At 38.2% G+C, this 17313-nt stretch overlaps 1 protein-coding gene across 1 annotated transcript in view; it reads left to right on the forward strand.

Annotated features, from left to right (window-relative positions):
* Positions 1 to 17313, forward strand: part of LOC105256729 (Krueppel-like factor 3) — a 297107-nt gene that overhangs the window by 89635 nt on the left and 190159 nt on the right. Inside the window, exon 3 of the mRNA XM_025411896.1 lies at positions 14615 to 14704. Coding sequence (XP_025267681.1) covers positions 14615 to 14704 — 90 coding nt within the window. The remainder of the gene's footprint in view (positions 1 to 14614; positions 14705 to 17313) is intronic.

The raw sequence follows: 17313 nt of genomic DNA on the forward strand, positions 1-17313 counted from the left end.
ATGAGTATATTTGACAAAAATTAGCGGAACAAATGACTTAATCAAATGTACTGTAATAAAAATTTCATAATAGTACGTCAATTCGAACGTATCACGTATGCGAGATTTATAATACAGATATGCGGGTCTTTATCCCTGACGATCGTCTGATCGTCATCCACTCTGGGAAGATTTAACGCTGCCGCGGAAGACAAGTCGTCCACGCAATAATCCTATATCTTGTGCGAGCTGCATCTCGATGAACGCATCCCGCTTTGGCATGCGCAGTTCCAGCGAGTAATTAAATTGATTGAATGCTCGCGGCTCTTGTCTTTCTCTCTCCCTCACACTTTTGCCTTCTTGCTCTCATTCGCCGCGAAATCACGGAGAACTTTGCGCACCGAGTAAAAGCGGGCCTGGGACACAAAAGACCGACCGACCGGCCGGTGTAACTCCAATGCTGATGAGTCCCCTTCGTTATCTGGCGACCCGTAAATCTCCGGAACCGCATCCAATCGCGCAGTTTTCCGCCTCTTTAGACTCTTCTCGCCGCCGTTCTATCCTTCTATCCTCGGCCTCACTCTGATCCCCCTCTTCTCATGTGCTTTCAACCGTCGGCCGATGGACGCGCGCGGCTAGACTAGTCCACAATAGAGAATATCGTTTTATTGCTCGATCCTGGAATTGCGCTCCTCTCTCACCGCACGCTCGTAAAATCAGGGAAAGACGATTGCGCTCGCTCGTAACAGAGAGAACCGATTACAAGTCGGGTTTAACGTATCGGAAGCGCAAATGTGGAATGGACGATTGGCTGTCCTAAGGAGCTAAGTACGAACTTTGTTTCCTTTAGCTTTAAGAAAGCCTCTCATTGCATTTGCTTATAAAAATAAATCAGCAAATTATTACCATGAGGCTGAATTTATTACTGCATATTATACGTTACAATTTTCGATCAATTGATTTTTATTCGCGAGTTTCATAAACTATTTCTCATATAAAAATGTAGAAAATCTTAATTGCATCAATCTTGTATTCATTCTGCTGCGTGACTTGCTATTTCAAAATTGAACTGTAACACATTTTTTTTCTCATTCTCATTTTCAGCGAGTGGAAAAAAATTGAAATTTTTCCGAAGACTCGAGAGATAAATGTTTAAGTTCAAAATATCTTGGAGGACGGGATAGAAATCACTTTTTTCTCTTCTTTTCTGGAAAAATAAAATCTCGAGTCAGTATTTTCGAATGATACTTGCGAAAGATAATTACAATTTATCCTTGCAAAAGTAGCATATGATAGTTTGCGATAATTTTATGTTGGAAACACGGAAACTCTTTTTAAGTAACCTTTGCGCTTTTTCTCTCTCTCTCTTTCTTTCTCTTCTTTTTTTTCCTTTTGTCTCTCCGTGAACTTCCCCCGGAAGCACAAGAGGACGGGGCCATGTTAATTAACCCTTTCCGGAGTCACGAGTCGTAATGCACAACGCTCGCCACGACGCCTACAATTATGCCGCAGCCAGGCTGTATACGTTAGAATACATATTATCAGTCTGATTTATTGAACGACGAAACAAAATTCTAGTATATGAATATCGACGCGCGCAAGGCATGTGTGCATTCACATCATCGCGTACGAGACTTACGTTGCGTATAATGTACGAGCGTACATCATTCCATCGAGGGGAATTAATGCGAAACCTGTTATCGATCAACATATTTAAAGAATGAATTATTTTACCTGTTATCGATCAATATATTTAAAGAATGAATTATGCTTCTAAAAATATGAAGACTTTTAATAGTATTGTACGATTAGATCAGTTTCTCCGCAAGAACTTGAAAAGATATTAACTTAGAGATTGAAATAAAATCCTCGATTTATATTTATCTCTTATTATTTATATTTTTTATATTTATTTATTTTATATTGATATTTTTGTATATTATTATTTATATTTATATTACATCTCTTATTAATTATTTTACATTTCTTATCTTTTGCTAATTATTCGTCAAATGTGCATGAGAGGATGTTACAATCGTATAAATTTATTCAATTTTTAAAAATATTATTACAATAGAAATTATATGTAAAATTCAATCAATATTGCTGAAGTATCGCCTCAGGAGGATAAATAAATCGGCCTACGATTTTTTCACAAAACAATATCTCGCATTTTGTTGAAATTATCGATCGATAAAAGGGGAGAAGGGGAAGATGGAGGCGAGAAAAGAGAAGCGGACTCCATTCGCCCGACATGGCGGAAACGCGTGAGCGTGCACGCACACGGCGTTGTCGTAATATATTTTGCCGCGAGTCCTGTCGGTCGGGCGACGGTTAAGGCCAAGGTAATTGCATTGTACGCGCTTGTCCTTTCAAATGCCAATCACCGGCGACAAAACGTTCGTCGTGCCGCGGCGAATCGCGCTCGTGGCCGGACGGCGCCGATCGTCGTCGTCGCTTTTAAAAGGCCGCGCCGCGGCGCGGCTCTCCATCTCGCCGACCATGTGCGATTTCTCGCGTTTACCTCCTCGACGTCCATCGTCCCTCGATCTCGGACTCGGGTGCGGTCGTAGGATAATATGCATCTTGAAGAATCAACTTTGGGAATAATTAAGGACGAGAGAAGAAGATTGAGAATTTTTATTGTTCTCGCTAATCATGAATAGCAACGAAAGTTATATATTAAAAAAAGAAATCAAGATAATCGAGATGAATTAGGAATACATCCCATTTAATCGAAGAGGTGTTTTAAAATTTTTTACAAAGATTTTGTAATGCAAATATTGAAATAATAAAGGCCGCATAATAATCGAAAGAAGCCTCGATAAAATTTCCAATGCGATTCTTTTCTCCCTTCGCGAGACTATTCATCCGAGTAATAGAGTTTTCTTTGATGTATAATCTTGTCGTCTTCGCAATCGATATCGCTTGAATACGATGGAAGAAGAAGGAAGAGACAGAAAGTGAGAGAAAGACAGCACATGGCGACCATAAGAAGTGCACGTGGGCGGCGAGTAAATCGCACGCACGTTATTTAAGTACTTAGATCGGCACTGTTATTGTCCAAGGTGCTAATAGATCTAATAGATAGGACGGCTTCCACTTCCTGGCGTTAATAAATCATTCAGAGACTTCCACCTGGCTGTCTACTGCCTTTTCCGAGATGAGATGAGATTCCGATGCAATCGATGCAATTTGCCTGGATGTTATGAAGCATCATCAATATTGTTTTATTCACTCATTATTATTGCTTAAATTATTCCATTATAATGCGTGTGTACTTTCTTTCTAATAAGAAATTAACTGCATCCATAATTATTGGTTAAATTTTTATATTTTACGTACTTGTACTCTTTCTCTCTCTTTATTTTTAATATAAATGTAATATTAGCTTAAATGCTCTTGAAAAATTTCTTTTTCGAGAACAAATGGATTATCGATTGAGAGCCATCTCCCTCTTGTAGAAATGTTTGGACGAGTTTGGCACTTTCACCGTTGGTCGAAGTGCTACTGTGGGCCATTTCCGTGAGAAATAAATAATTTATTTTTCAAAGAGAAAAGCGCAAGGCATCACTAGCGATGAATAGTTGTAGATTCGTTTAACTTCCTCCTTTCGACGCGCGGAGAAAGTCATTGTTGTTTGTGGATTCAACGAAGTCGAAGTAAACGTCTTGCAGTTCGCAGACAATATACCGTAATGCTTTTATCAGACTGAGAAACATTGTTGTACCGAAGATGTAGGTGTATGGATAGCTTTATGTGGCCATATAACGGCGAAAATTTTCCCGTGTGCATGGCCCTAAAAGATATCTTTAGGTATCCATTCATGGCCTATAATTACATTGAGCAAAAATTAAAATTCAAGATTATAAAAGGTCATAAAGTTTAAATGTGAGCGATAGACTTACGAATTTTCCAACATATTACGAATTCTCTTCGACTCTTGTCTTAAATTCTAAATCCTTCATCTAATTGTAAATAATTTCGAGACATCAGTAATCAATCTCAATTTTAACTTCAATTCTTGACAATAATTTTAGTTGAAGTTTTAGCTCATAATCCTTCATCTAATTGTAAATAATTTCAAGACATCAATAATCACAGTCTGAATTTTAACTTCAATTCTTGACAATCATTTTAGTTGAAGTTTTAGCTTTCGTATCTGATTCCAAATACTTATATGCATTATCAAATTAATATACAAATATCGAAGTAAAAATTATAATATATAATTATAATCTCTGTTATGCTTACGATGTTTTGCGTTGAAAAATCAAATTTACAAATAAAATTAATACTCTTTCTCTTACGAAAAGTACAAGTTTGTCATAAATCTGGCGCTGTACGCGTCAGACTCGTTCTAGACCCGCGGGTTAACATTTATTACACGATGCATTGCAAACGTCCGTAATTATCGCGCTCGCTCGTGATCTCGGCGATATACCGTTCGGCTGTTTGCCATAATCGCGAGAGTGCGCGCCCATTAACGCTTCCAACGGCCGGCTATTTAAATTCTGCGCAGGGCGGAGCGCGCAAATGCGCTTTATTCTCTCGGCGCAATCATCCGCGCGACTCTAAAGCCGTTAAAATAAACGTAACGACTATTTCGGCCTTTACTATCCGGCTAGTGTGTGCGCATGTATTTCGTATCTCGGATTTATTAATAAAAAGGGAGAGAGGCGATCAATCGCCCCCATTGATGCGGTACATCATAGTAACGCTTATATGTCGATAGAAGGAATTATCGTCGAATTATCCTTGTCACGCATGCCCTCGTAGTGTCACACAATCTGCCTATGGTCGTAACATATGCCTTGTTAGCGAACATACGTTCGTTCCGGGTATTATGTGCCGCTCGTGAAATCACGTCCGAGCGATCTCGTTGCTTCGATTACCTCCCTCATAATTATTCGGCGGAGATTCTCGATGGAGAGAAAACATCGCGATCGTAAAAGATTTTATCTCTGCGTGTACGTTACGTTTTCTCTACTTCGGCCTTCGCCACTCGCACTATGATTCCACCCCTATAAATTGGAGAAAATTATCCGCCAGCTGGAAAATGCCAGCGGGTGATTTTACGATCGATCAGGTACGGTGTGCATGATTAATATCAAAATTTTAGACGCGCTACCTTTAACATTCTATAAATATTTGAACGCCGTTTTCATGCGATTAATAGTGTACAAGAGGTATATACGCTACAGAAATTTTTAAAAAATTATTACACAAAATTTGATTATTTTTTAAATATTTAATATATCTTTAGATAAATCTAAATTATTGTATTAACGCAAAATGAATTTTGCTGATACAATCTTATCTCGTTTCACGAGAGCTTTTCTCTTGGTCATTGTGGACTTATCGGGTAATTGAGTTTCTTCGCGTCTTATCATGACTTATTAACTTGATCGCATTGGGGAATATCAGCACTCTATCGATCGTTTCCGGAGAAAAAAGAAGGAGAAAGCAACATTGGCTTAAAGTACATCGTTGCGAAAACGATATAGCGAGATTGAGTTGCTATTCTCTTCTGTTTAACACGCGATTTGATCGATTAGAATCATGATCTGCTCGGACATTATTTCGAGCACGTTTTAATCAGCGCGACTCATCGGGCAATTCTTGCCTATCGGTATTAACATGTGTTCGTACACACATTGATACCATAAGTTTTATTTATATAGTATATGTTTGCTCAATATTAAAATATTGCGATGTGTAACGTGATACGATGATAATACAATTACTCAATCTCTTTATTTTTCTATTTATATTTATATAATTAGGTTACATATTATAATATTATTGCAATATAATTTTATTGAGAATATCTTAAATGTTTAAGAAACAAAAATATGGCTAGTCTCTTGATTAACAAATTGATTTTAAATATGCTAAAAATCCGATCATAAAATATTTTTTATGGAATTTGATACATATACATATTAAATATTATTTTATTTCACTATAGAAGGGTAGATATTTGTAGGGTAGTTATATTTTGATAAGCTAGATATATTCTATTTAAGATGAATACGCAGATTTTAATAAAGAAGATAGAAAAATGTATTATATTTAAAGAATACATTTTCATTCCGGAGAAAATATATATGCGAATTACTCTAATTCCACGAACACGTGCCGTTATTCTCGACTTGTGCCTTCTCTCGTATCCCTAATTTTGCATACGTAATAGTGTGCACATTTTCAGCTCGCACGTGCAGTCATTTCCGACGCGAGTCTAGTTTCGCGCGTATCTCTTTTTCTCGCTGATGAGCCTTCATAGTTGGACGATCCGGCGTGAAACTTTCACCGTGGCATTGGTATAAGAACAGGGAGGTATTCGACAGATTTATGCGCTCGTCTTTTATAATGCAACGATCCTCGTTTCCGCGCTAATGCGTTCGCGAAAGAGCGAAACTGTTCTCGTTGTTTGCCCCGACCGCGTTTTTTTCCGCCGTTAAACAAAAGCGCGTTCGATTCGTATTCGGTATAACGAGAAGGAGGCATAATCGTTCGGCAAGACTCCAATTAGTGCCGCAATTATTCCCGATGGTCAGCGGCGTTTATTCTCGTACAATAAGAACGGGTTATCTCTCAATTTCCGAGTGCATCCGTGACCCGAGTACCGAATGTCGCGAATCATACGGATGTTCGTTTGTGCCAAATGAAAATGTCGCCGTTCTCTTTCGACTCTCTCATCGTGAAAATTAACGAGCCCATCGATGAATGTTTGTCGTTTGGTTCTTGTTCGGAATATAAATAACAGACAAGAAGAGAAACCGTTCAAAGTGCGACCGCAGCTGCTCAACAATAACCCCAATTATTTGTTCGAAATTTAAATGGTTTAAATTATTTGAAATTATATTAATTATTTTTTTAAATTAGTTCTTTATTTTGTCAAATTAAAATGTGCGGTAAAATATATTTAGTCACATTAATCACATCTTATAAATCAATCAAATTTGGATTGTCAAAATATAAAAATTTTAGACAATACAAATATTGAAAGATCTTGCATAAAATAGAAGAAAAGTATTAATCTTATTATACAGAAATGTGTGTTAAATTACGCATATCTTTGAAAAATTTTATTATTGAAAAGTAGTATTGAAAAGAAGTTCTATTAAAATTTTATTTGTTGAAAAAATTATAAAGTGAATATTTATTCTTGAGATTAGATAGATATTCGTACAAAAAACAGATTAAATAGATGTTCGTACGTACCATAGACGGATTCAAATGTAAACATTGTGTGTTTATGCTACGCGTCGTCCGGGCGATGTTATTGAATAGGAGTGGGTATTGTATTACATTGCGCGACAAGGTTCGCAGTTAATCGTCAACCTTTGGTTGAGAAAGATGTGCTGCGTCGCAATCAAAATTAGTATTATCATGGACGGCAACGTACTACGGGGAACATAAATATCACGAGAGATGTACTGTAAGTACTTCATAGCACATGTGTATAATTTATATTGCTTTTATTTTAAGAATTATTTATATATTTTTGGAATTGAAAGTTAGGTTTATAAATTAATACTATTTATTTTTTTCTCAAATCTTGTATATTCATAACGTCGCTGCTTATTGCGGATCACTGGGGAAAATTTTGTTCAATGAAAAGCACAAGGCGCGATTATACAGGGGTCGCAGATCTTTTAACGAAATATAATCCGATCGATTATAACGATACGAAACGATCGGCGATACGATGCCGCGCAGTCGGGGACAGCTCTGGCGATTCCTCGGCTCTCGCCCAGGGTGATCATATCGCGAGTCTACTATTAGTCCGATGATATATGTCATCATTATGTGCGCCTTATTGCGTTAACCACATCCTCGTGATTTATATGGTAGGCCCTGATTCACTTCCGTCCCTCATTTAATTCTTTTTTCTTTTTCTTCATTCGCGAATCGCGCAATGACCACCCTTTTGATATAATGCGCCATCGCGATATCATAATATTGAGTGCAGCATAATTTTTGAACGGCATTTGCGAGAACCCATAATTTTTCGACGACTAGGCTTCTTTTAATTCTTACAATCTCGATGTGATGATAAAAGATTATTTTTTCTGATGGTTACTTGTCATATTTTTATTAAAAAGAAGAGGATCTGTTTTAAATTTTGCTGGGAAAGTATATTTGATAATTTTAATGGCTCAATATTTGGAACGTGATATATTTTCATTATAGTATTTTTCATGATACAATAATACAGATTCGCGTTAACTTTGAGCTGTTTTTGCATTATTAATATATGAAATGTTCTCGAGATGAAAATTAGGAAAGAAAATTCCGGTGGTTAGTCATGCGATTTAACGATAGAAGAACAAACTTGCACCGGAAAACGTACAAGAGGCTGCATGTAGATAACGGTAGCGATCGTACCTAGTAACATTGAGAATATTGGTATAATATGTAGATCGAAAGCGTGTACGTGGATCGCCAGTAATGCTCTCGTAAATCACCAAGGCTCCATTGTTTCTCTTTATTGAATGACTCGGCGCACGGTAGCCCCCTTCGCTCACATTCCACATTTCTGTTTTGATATTGCCCAGCGGTAACCGACGATATAAATCTTTCGTCGTTGCCCGAACCGCCCTGCTGGGAAACTTCTTGTATCGATACTTATAAATCGCGGCCGCCGACACGTATCGCCGTGCTTTGGAAACAGGTGCGACTCGCACCCGACGAGTTTAGATGGCTCGCGCATACATTCTCCGTCGTTTCGCATAATTTACACGGTAGGATTTCATTCTTGTACGTTGTCTCTTTTTCGCGTCACGTTTTTCTTTTTTTGTCGTGTATTCTTTCCCTTTAACGACTCGTATTTTGGCTGCAATTTTATATCCTTTTTTATGCAAGATAATATTTTAAAATTAATGTTTTTGTTTGAATTTATACGATAAATTTTAAGCATTATTTTCCTTAGGATTCTAATTGTGAATATTAAATAATCTCGATAATTAATACTTAAACTTTTCGAAAGACACTTGTAAATAATACAAGTGTCAAAAAATTAATTTCAAACTTTATCAAGTTTTTACAGTTAAGTATAATCAATAAATTTTTAATAAATTTTTTGCTACATTACATAAAAAAATAAATAATGCTTAATTCATTATTTTATATTTTTTCCTATTTACAAGAGATATTGTCTTCTTGAGAAACACAAGAAATACTCAGTACTGTGCATCTATTGAATAATCCATAATGTATAGAATAAGGATCTTTATGAAAAAAATGGAAAATTAACCGCGTAAAATATTGGAAGTCTTAATGTACAAGAAGCAATTAAACGGAAACCATTAGTGTCCCGTATCCGACTTTATGTATTCGAGCTCGAAGAAACGGCATCCGCCTTAAGATGACGCTTATGAGTCGTAACCGTTAATTTTGCAACGCCCAGGACATATTTTAATGTGATTTTAATGTAATTACGTGTTTACACTCGGCGAGGCGAATAGAAGCAATTTTATGCACAATTGGACCCACGACCGACTTTCTAACCGCGTTGCAATATAACTGCAGTAGCGTGCGATATAAACGCGGTTATACAATTAATATTATAAATGTTCTGTCAAAACGTGACGTAAAAATCATAAACATTACACCGTACGTACACAATTTATGATTTCTAAATCGTTTCCTGTAAAGCTTACGGATAAATTAATCATAGTTCCTAGCATAATATTAAAGAATCGTGCTAGTAATGAAAAGTTATCAAAGATGTGCATTATATAATCTGATTATATGTGTGTGAAACGTCGTATTTATTTTAAATTAGTATATTATTTGCTTATGTATTTAGTGATAATTAATTTTTCGCAAAGCAAGATCTCTTTGCCGACACAATCAAAGTCTCGCCTTTCTAACTGCACTGTATTAAATGTAGACGCCATAAGCATGACTGCATACGATATTAATGTGATATAAATTTATAAATATTCCAATATATATAGCGCGTTACATAAGCCTCTTTAGCCAAGCTACCGAGAATCATTTCTAAAGAACGGACATTAATGAGAGAGAGAGAGAGAACTCGCGTGAGCGTGCATTTTGCTCTCGTCTCAACAACTTCATACGTTATTTCAGAATTCCCTTTCCTCCCGTACAATCCGCGCGAAAATCATGATCGGGCAGAAGGGAAGAGATATCTTTCTTCTTACCGCGTCGCAAATCACTTTCATAGTCCGGCTTTTATGACCGAAAGTTATAATTTACGATACACCCGATTGGCGTAACTCACACACACACACCGCGCGCGAAAGGGATTACGCGATGACAAGACGTGCTGAGAGAGAGAAACACTTATATCAGAATCAAGCTTTCGAAGCTCTAATCCATTAACGAGCCTGAGATGGCGTGGGAACGCACGAAGACGAAGTGCGAGTGCAGTGCGTGAATGCATACGCATGTGGAACGGTCGTTCTCGCCACGTCGATTCATATCCAATTAAAAGAAAGACCCGACTCTGCGCTTCTAAATCAAACGAAACATTCTTCTCCCTTTAATCAGCGACTTCCAAATGGGGACTTATAATAGTTTCCAATTGTACTTGTGGATTTAATCGTGTTTATTTCATTTTGTCAAAATATTTTAACTGCTCTCCCATTTATTTAATTAATAATTACGCCGCATTATAAAATAGGGATTAATTTTCGCAATTTAATTTTGATTCGTTATGTGTGTTTATAATTGGAAATTTTCTACCGCCAAATTCTACCGCTAATGCGAAAGTACCATGAATCACGGCGGGCGAGTTTGGTCGCATGAATACTGCTTTTAGGTGTAGGCGGGGATTCATACCACGAAATCATAAATACGTCGAGAAAAGGCCCTTTAATATAAATAAACCCGTCGCTTATATATCCCAAGAGTTGATTATATAAATTGAATTTCGAAACACGATAAATTGAATCCTACGCAACGGTCAGTTTAATATAAAGCTTTTTTAACTTGATTAATTGATTTATAAAGTAACAGATTTTATTGGCAAATTAAGTTTTTATGTCATCAACGTTCTAATAATTTATAAAGTTAATAATGTATAGATTGAAAAAAATTTATATCAATTTCTAGTTGAACTTAAACTAAAGCGAACATATATAAATCTCATTTAAGCCAATAATCTTACTTTTACATTTAAATTCGTGAGATAAGAGTACAATTTAGAATAATGTGCCTCTTCTAACAAGATTTTCACAAGATTAAGTTTATATATCGTTTATATACGTGGCTTAAGGGCGTAACGTTTCCATCGTAATCTGTTTTAAATAAAGTACAGAGGAGAGATGCCGTTGAACGTAGATGCTTGAGAACGTATTTAACTCACATCCATTTTCGGTGCAGAACCGCGGAACTGGCCTCGCGCGATACTTCACGTTTCTATTAACGGGTTTATATCTGCAGTGCCCACGCAGGGGTCCGAATAACAATATTGCAATACGAACAACGTGCCGTGTATAAGTGGTCGGATATTGTATATTAAACTGTATATACGCGAGACTCGTCGTGCTCGAGAGATGCGAACCGCCTCGTGTTCCCGTTTCCATCGCGGAAATGCAAAATCGTCGTCATTCCCGCGAACTTTCGTTCTCGCGCTAGATGCAGATCGGAGGAACGATGCATTTTCAGCACATTCGGCGTGTCCAAAGGCGCCGCCGATTCAATTTCCGCGACGCAATCTCGCGGCATTACGGAAAATAGGAGAAATCCAGCGAAAGTAAACGTAACGCATATCTCGAAACGTAACTCGCGTCCACTGTAATAACGTAATGTAATGTAATGGTAACGAGACGAAAACGACGCATCGCGTTTTGCGAGGAATCAGGCGGGCGTGTTTGCGGTAGCGGTAAGCTTCGATATAAGTATAACGTACGTACGCAATCCATTTTCACCCCTTTAGACATGCCTCCGAATCACGCAACTATAACTTTACGAGAAGGAACGAGTTAATTCGTCCTATTCGAGGCTCGTTAATCCAGTGTGATCGCATGCGGGAGTATTAATAGGGAAGATAATTGATTTAATATAAGAGAGGTGTGTGTTGCATTGTGTATGAAAATATGTGATGCACGTTATATATTAATAGATATTGCATTACCAAGCGCACACGTAGGCGAGGCTATCATTGAGGAAAATGATATTCAGTTATTTCGTACATGATTCTCGTCAAGATAATAGAATTAAAGTATTATTGCATAATAGAGTAAATTGATATTGCTTACGTACACTTACGGATTTTCACTAAATTAATTTTATTATTATATATTTTGTATTAAGAGACGTAAAATGTGTAGGGAGATATGAAATATTGTAAACATTTGTAAAAATTTAATAATATAAATTTTAATATAGTATAAATATATTATTAGTATTAATAACAGCGAATAATAATTGAAGAAATAACATATCAATAATAGCCACAACGATGCTTTTCAAGTAAAGCAGGAAAAATAGGAATCTATTTTCAAAGCACGTTCAATTTTTATATGTCAATTTTTGTTACTTGAGAAAGTACTCCATTGGACTTCAACGCGCGTTATTAATGAACAAGCAATTAACGTGCCAGCGTTCTCTTTGCGCAAGTCGAAGTCGAGGACATAAAACGCGATCGCGGTGTTCCCACCATCGATCAGCATGCTCGAATCTGTATTGAGCATGCGATGTACGCGGTGGTCCGCCGCGAGAGCGGTGCGCCAGCCGTGTCTCCTTTGCGCAAGTCGAGTCCTGCTCGTACATCGTCGCATGTCATTGTCGTGCTGTCTCCCCCGGAGCGCTGCACCCCTTCATCCGTCCTCCTCGTCCCTCTCCTTTGTCGTACATACCATGCCGATGCGCTTACTCTCGCTCCGCCTCTCTTTCTCTCTCTCTCTCTCTCTCTCTCTCCCGCGCTCGCTTCTCGTCCCTCTCAGCCTCTTTCCCCGGCTCGTGACATACACGAGCCGAGCCGTAATTGTTTTAACGTTTTAATAACCGCGCGTTCGCGTGCGCACCGCCAGAAGACTCCTGTCGCCTTCACGTAAATACGGCGAAACACCGTCCGATTGTGTCAACCGAGATTACGTCAGATTCCTTGTGTATCGCAACTTGCATGTATCACGCGATAAATTCACGTTTCGCGATTTGAATTATATTTCCGTCCTTTTACTTCGACCGACCTGCATTCAAACCTGCGCTCGATTGCTTATTTTCTTTTTATTAGAATATATTTATATTGAGACTTATATGCTTAGTAAATCATTAATGAAAATGGTGATTCATTATAGTATATTGAAAGTGTATAGATAAATATTTAAATACTTGTAAAACTTTAACAGGAAATTGAGTATTTATAGTAGAATAAACATTGTTAAATTAATATAATGACAATTCGCGTTGATATCGTATGATAGAGGTATGGTTTTAATTATTCCGATGTGCGCGTTCTATGTGGAGGAGAGAAGGAAGATTCTCTCAGAATCTCTCCTCATACTATTTCATTGCGAATGACTCGCATAATTGAACCATTAGCGCAGTCCTGCCATTTCATGCCGCAAGGTGCACTTTAATCGTGTCGCAGAACACTATTCTAAATTGTATATTGCCGCACTGATTTACGTCCCTATATATACAAAAAAGGAGATAGTATTACAGGCACTGTCGAGCAATATTCCTCATCTGGATTCTTCTACGTTTACTCTTTCGAAATTTATATAATTCACATATTTGCTCGCAAAACATGTGATTTTTTTATAAACATAATTCCATTATATATTTTTTAATTATTTCTCTTTACTTTTCTTTGGATTCAGAGATATTTTTAAGGCTTACTTATCTTGATAAACGATTGTTAATTTGACAATTGATTTACATCCCATAATACATTTACCGTTAATGAGTTCACGGCACTGAAAGGTACCATCTGGCGTACAGCTTCCATTCAAGGAGATCGAAATTAAAGACAGGGCGGGCACTGACGCAAAAATATTAACGAGTCTCGATGAATGTCGCGGTGAATGTATTCGTAATAGAAGTCGATTTGTAGCCCGTCGATCGACGAGCGAAAGCGCGCGTTAATTTGCGGTTGCTTCATTCATATAATGTACGCTGAAATGGAACCAGTGTCCGCACTCGCTTGTCGACATTTGTATTATGCAAAATGTTTACTTATAGCTGGGCGTACGATAATTTTCGATGGATAATTACGTGACACGATGATTATCGCTCGCTGAATACATTTGGCCTCTTTGGAGAAAATTTATTTGCGTATCTGTATTTCTGAATTTTTTTTTTTTTAGAATTCTCAGCTTTTAATCTTTGCAGTAATAAATTAAACTAAAAGTCCCAGGACTTTTTCCGTTAATTTTAGAGATAGTTCTCATTCATTGATAATGAAACATATTTTCGGGGTGGTTATTAGAGAAATTGCAGCTTTACTTTTTCGCGATGTTTAGGATTACCCACGATCTATGCCGCGACTATTCCATTCTCACCCCCTTCGGTCTCCCTCTCGCTAATTTTCTGCGAAGAGCAATTTTGTTTCCAAGGCAGCCATTACGATTGCTATAATAGCGCTCATCAGACCCCGCCGCCTATCACCTTTACCTTCGTCTTGTCTAATTACAGGTCGCGTTTATTGTTTCAGGAGGAGAGCGAGCTCTCGAGCAAGCGGTGGGCCAGCGCGCCTCGCCGCCCGGACAGCCCCTGCGTCCTGGGGGCACCGACGTCTAGGGAGGTAAGTCGATTTTATTCCGAATGTATTTAATTTCGACGTCTCGAAAATGCATCAGCACAATCGAGAATACGCAATTTGTTTTATCTAACGTCGCATTTAATCGATAGAATCTCACTTAAAAAAATATTTTACGTAATAGTATAAAAGATACGTATAAATTTTAATACATGAGAGAGATTAATCTCGTCAATAAAGATCCGCGCGGATTCTAAACCGCCTGACGACGGAGTCGACTGGGAATTTTTCTTGATATGTCACGTCGTGCGGCAAATATAGAAATACGCTCGCGTACAGTTATTCGCGAGATACGTCATTCTCTATACTATCAAGTGTCGTTGCTCTTAACGGACGTTAAAATTTCCTCGCGATTATTCATGCCGATAAAATCTCGCCTCGAACGGACGGTGCACGTATAATAACGAACGCTTGGAGCGCTTCGTGAAGCACTTCGCGGGTCATCGTTGGATGCCGGTCGTACGACTTATTCGTGCGAATACATGGCGCCACCCACAGGATCTCTATGATGGGTGTGACTCGTGTTGGCATTCGCGATGCATATTACGTCGCAATGCGAGAGAGAACACGAACGTTTGGAGCCGCCACCTCTTGCGCGTTCATCCGCGTTCCCTTTAACGATGCAGTCAATGGCTCGCGAACGTGCGAATTTTGCGATTCGGATCGTCATTTTTTGACTAGTGTTTCTCGAGAATTATTCAAAATACTTATGTCAAAAAGCTAAAGGCAAGCGCGAATTTCTGATGGACATTTCTTCATCGGCTCGAAGCGTACATCTGTTGACCAACGGAACTTATCCATTCCAATTACACGGATATTAGCGACCACCGATTTGATTTCGATTCCATTTTCAACTACCGCGAGTAGTGCTCGCGTAAGTTTGTCGTTAGGGTAACGTAGGTACGTATGCTCCGTTCTATGAGGCAATACACCAACCATGGTAATAAAACGCTCTCTCGCTTGTGTCCGTGACATGAAATATCGTGGATCCTTTCACGAAACGAAAATAGAGAATCGCCAGTGCTCCGGGGAACGTATTCAAGATCCATCGCGTTTCACGCGACACGCTTGTTACCATGGCTAGGAGACGGCAATACGTCGTTGAAGGACATGGTCGATGAACATCATTCGTCGCATCGTGCTAGATTTCACTCGGTAGCTGCAAATGCTAGGTTTTGCAAGTGTAATAATTTTATATATTTGTTTCAAGTGATCATTCAATTAAATATTAAAATTTGTGAAAATTAGAAAAAAATGAATGCTCGATAAAAGGGAGATTGAGATTTTTATATGATTCATACACTGAGAAAAAAATCTGGTTGCATTAATTAGAATTCTGGTAGATTCAACTAGTATGTCTGTTGGAAAATGGACGAATCAGAATTCTAGTAGGAATTACCAGATGAATCTGATTAATTTCTTCCTGTTAAATTTACCAAATTTTCTGGTTAATAATACTAAACTCGTCAGGACCAAGTCGTCTAAAATTTTTTCCATCTAATCTCAAAAGTCTATTTAATATTTTGAATTCCAACAAGATTATTAGATAAATTCAATCCAGATTATTGAATAAATTATTTTAAGTTCAGTTTGTTAAAAATTCAACTGATAAACAGTGACGCAAGAAGAGGATGCAGCTCAACACACATAATCAGAGAGCTAGCGTCCTCTTTCTAGCACTACTGCTTGTAAGAAAAAAAAATATACTTTGGAAAATTAATGTAACAAGAAATTTGATAGATTCAACCAGAAAATACTAACCAAATCCTTATAGTAAAATCTATTAAACGTTCTAGTTATAAAAAATCGAATTTTATCATAACTAGAAATTCTTGTTTGATTTAATCAAAATGCCTTAAATCATATACGTTTTTTGTTGGTCAAACGAGTTTTTCTCAGTGTATAGAAGAATCATATCGAAGGATAATATAGTACAGTGTGAGTATAGAAGGAAATAAGATGAAAGGAGAAAGAATTTCATATCTCTCTCTCTCTCTCCTTTTTCGAATCACGCAAATGTCCGACGCGTACCACCTGTTACAGGCAGGTATTTCCTGTAGTCGATGCGCCTCGCGGCTGCCCGGCACGCGTCACTTGACACGCGCGTGCGACGTGAAATCATAATTTGACGGTGCGTTTTTGCCCGGTCGCGATTAGTCACGAAATTCTTCCGTACTTTAGCCGTTCGCAATACGATTACTCGTTAACGATGTTGACAGATCGCTTAATACTGCTTAATTTTGCACGCAAGGAAAAAAATTACACCCGACGTTACCCTTCCTCGCCCGAGGATGCCGAATTGGCCCGATCCTCGTTCGAGTATTTCCAGAGAAAATTGCTGCAAGTCACGGTGCATCTTTCGCGAGGAGAGGAAAAGAGGCGCGGGGAGAGGGGGAGGGATGACAAGGGGGCACAGCGCTGGGTGCGCGCGGTTGCATCGAGTACGGTTCAATTCCGTTACGTGGACGTAAGCCGCGGGCTTCCCACGCCAATTAAACATGACTCATTAACGGGCAGGAGAGCAGTAGCAGCAGCCGGTAGCCCGGGATCGATGGCTGGCCGTGAGCGGCGGACGCACACATAGTCGTGATCCT

This window comes from Camponotus floridanus, unplaced genomic scaffold, assembly GCF_003227725.1.
Source record: "Camponotus floridanus strain SB8 unplaced genomic scaffold, Cflo_v7.5 scaffold45, whole genome shotgun sequence".
NCBI lineage: Eukaryota > Metazoa > Arthropoda > Insecta > Hymenoptera > Formicidae > Camponotus > Camponotus floridanus.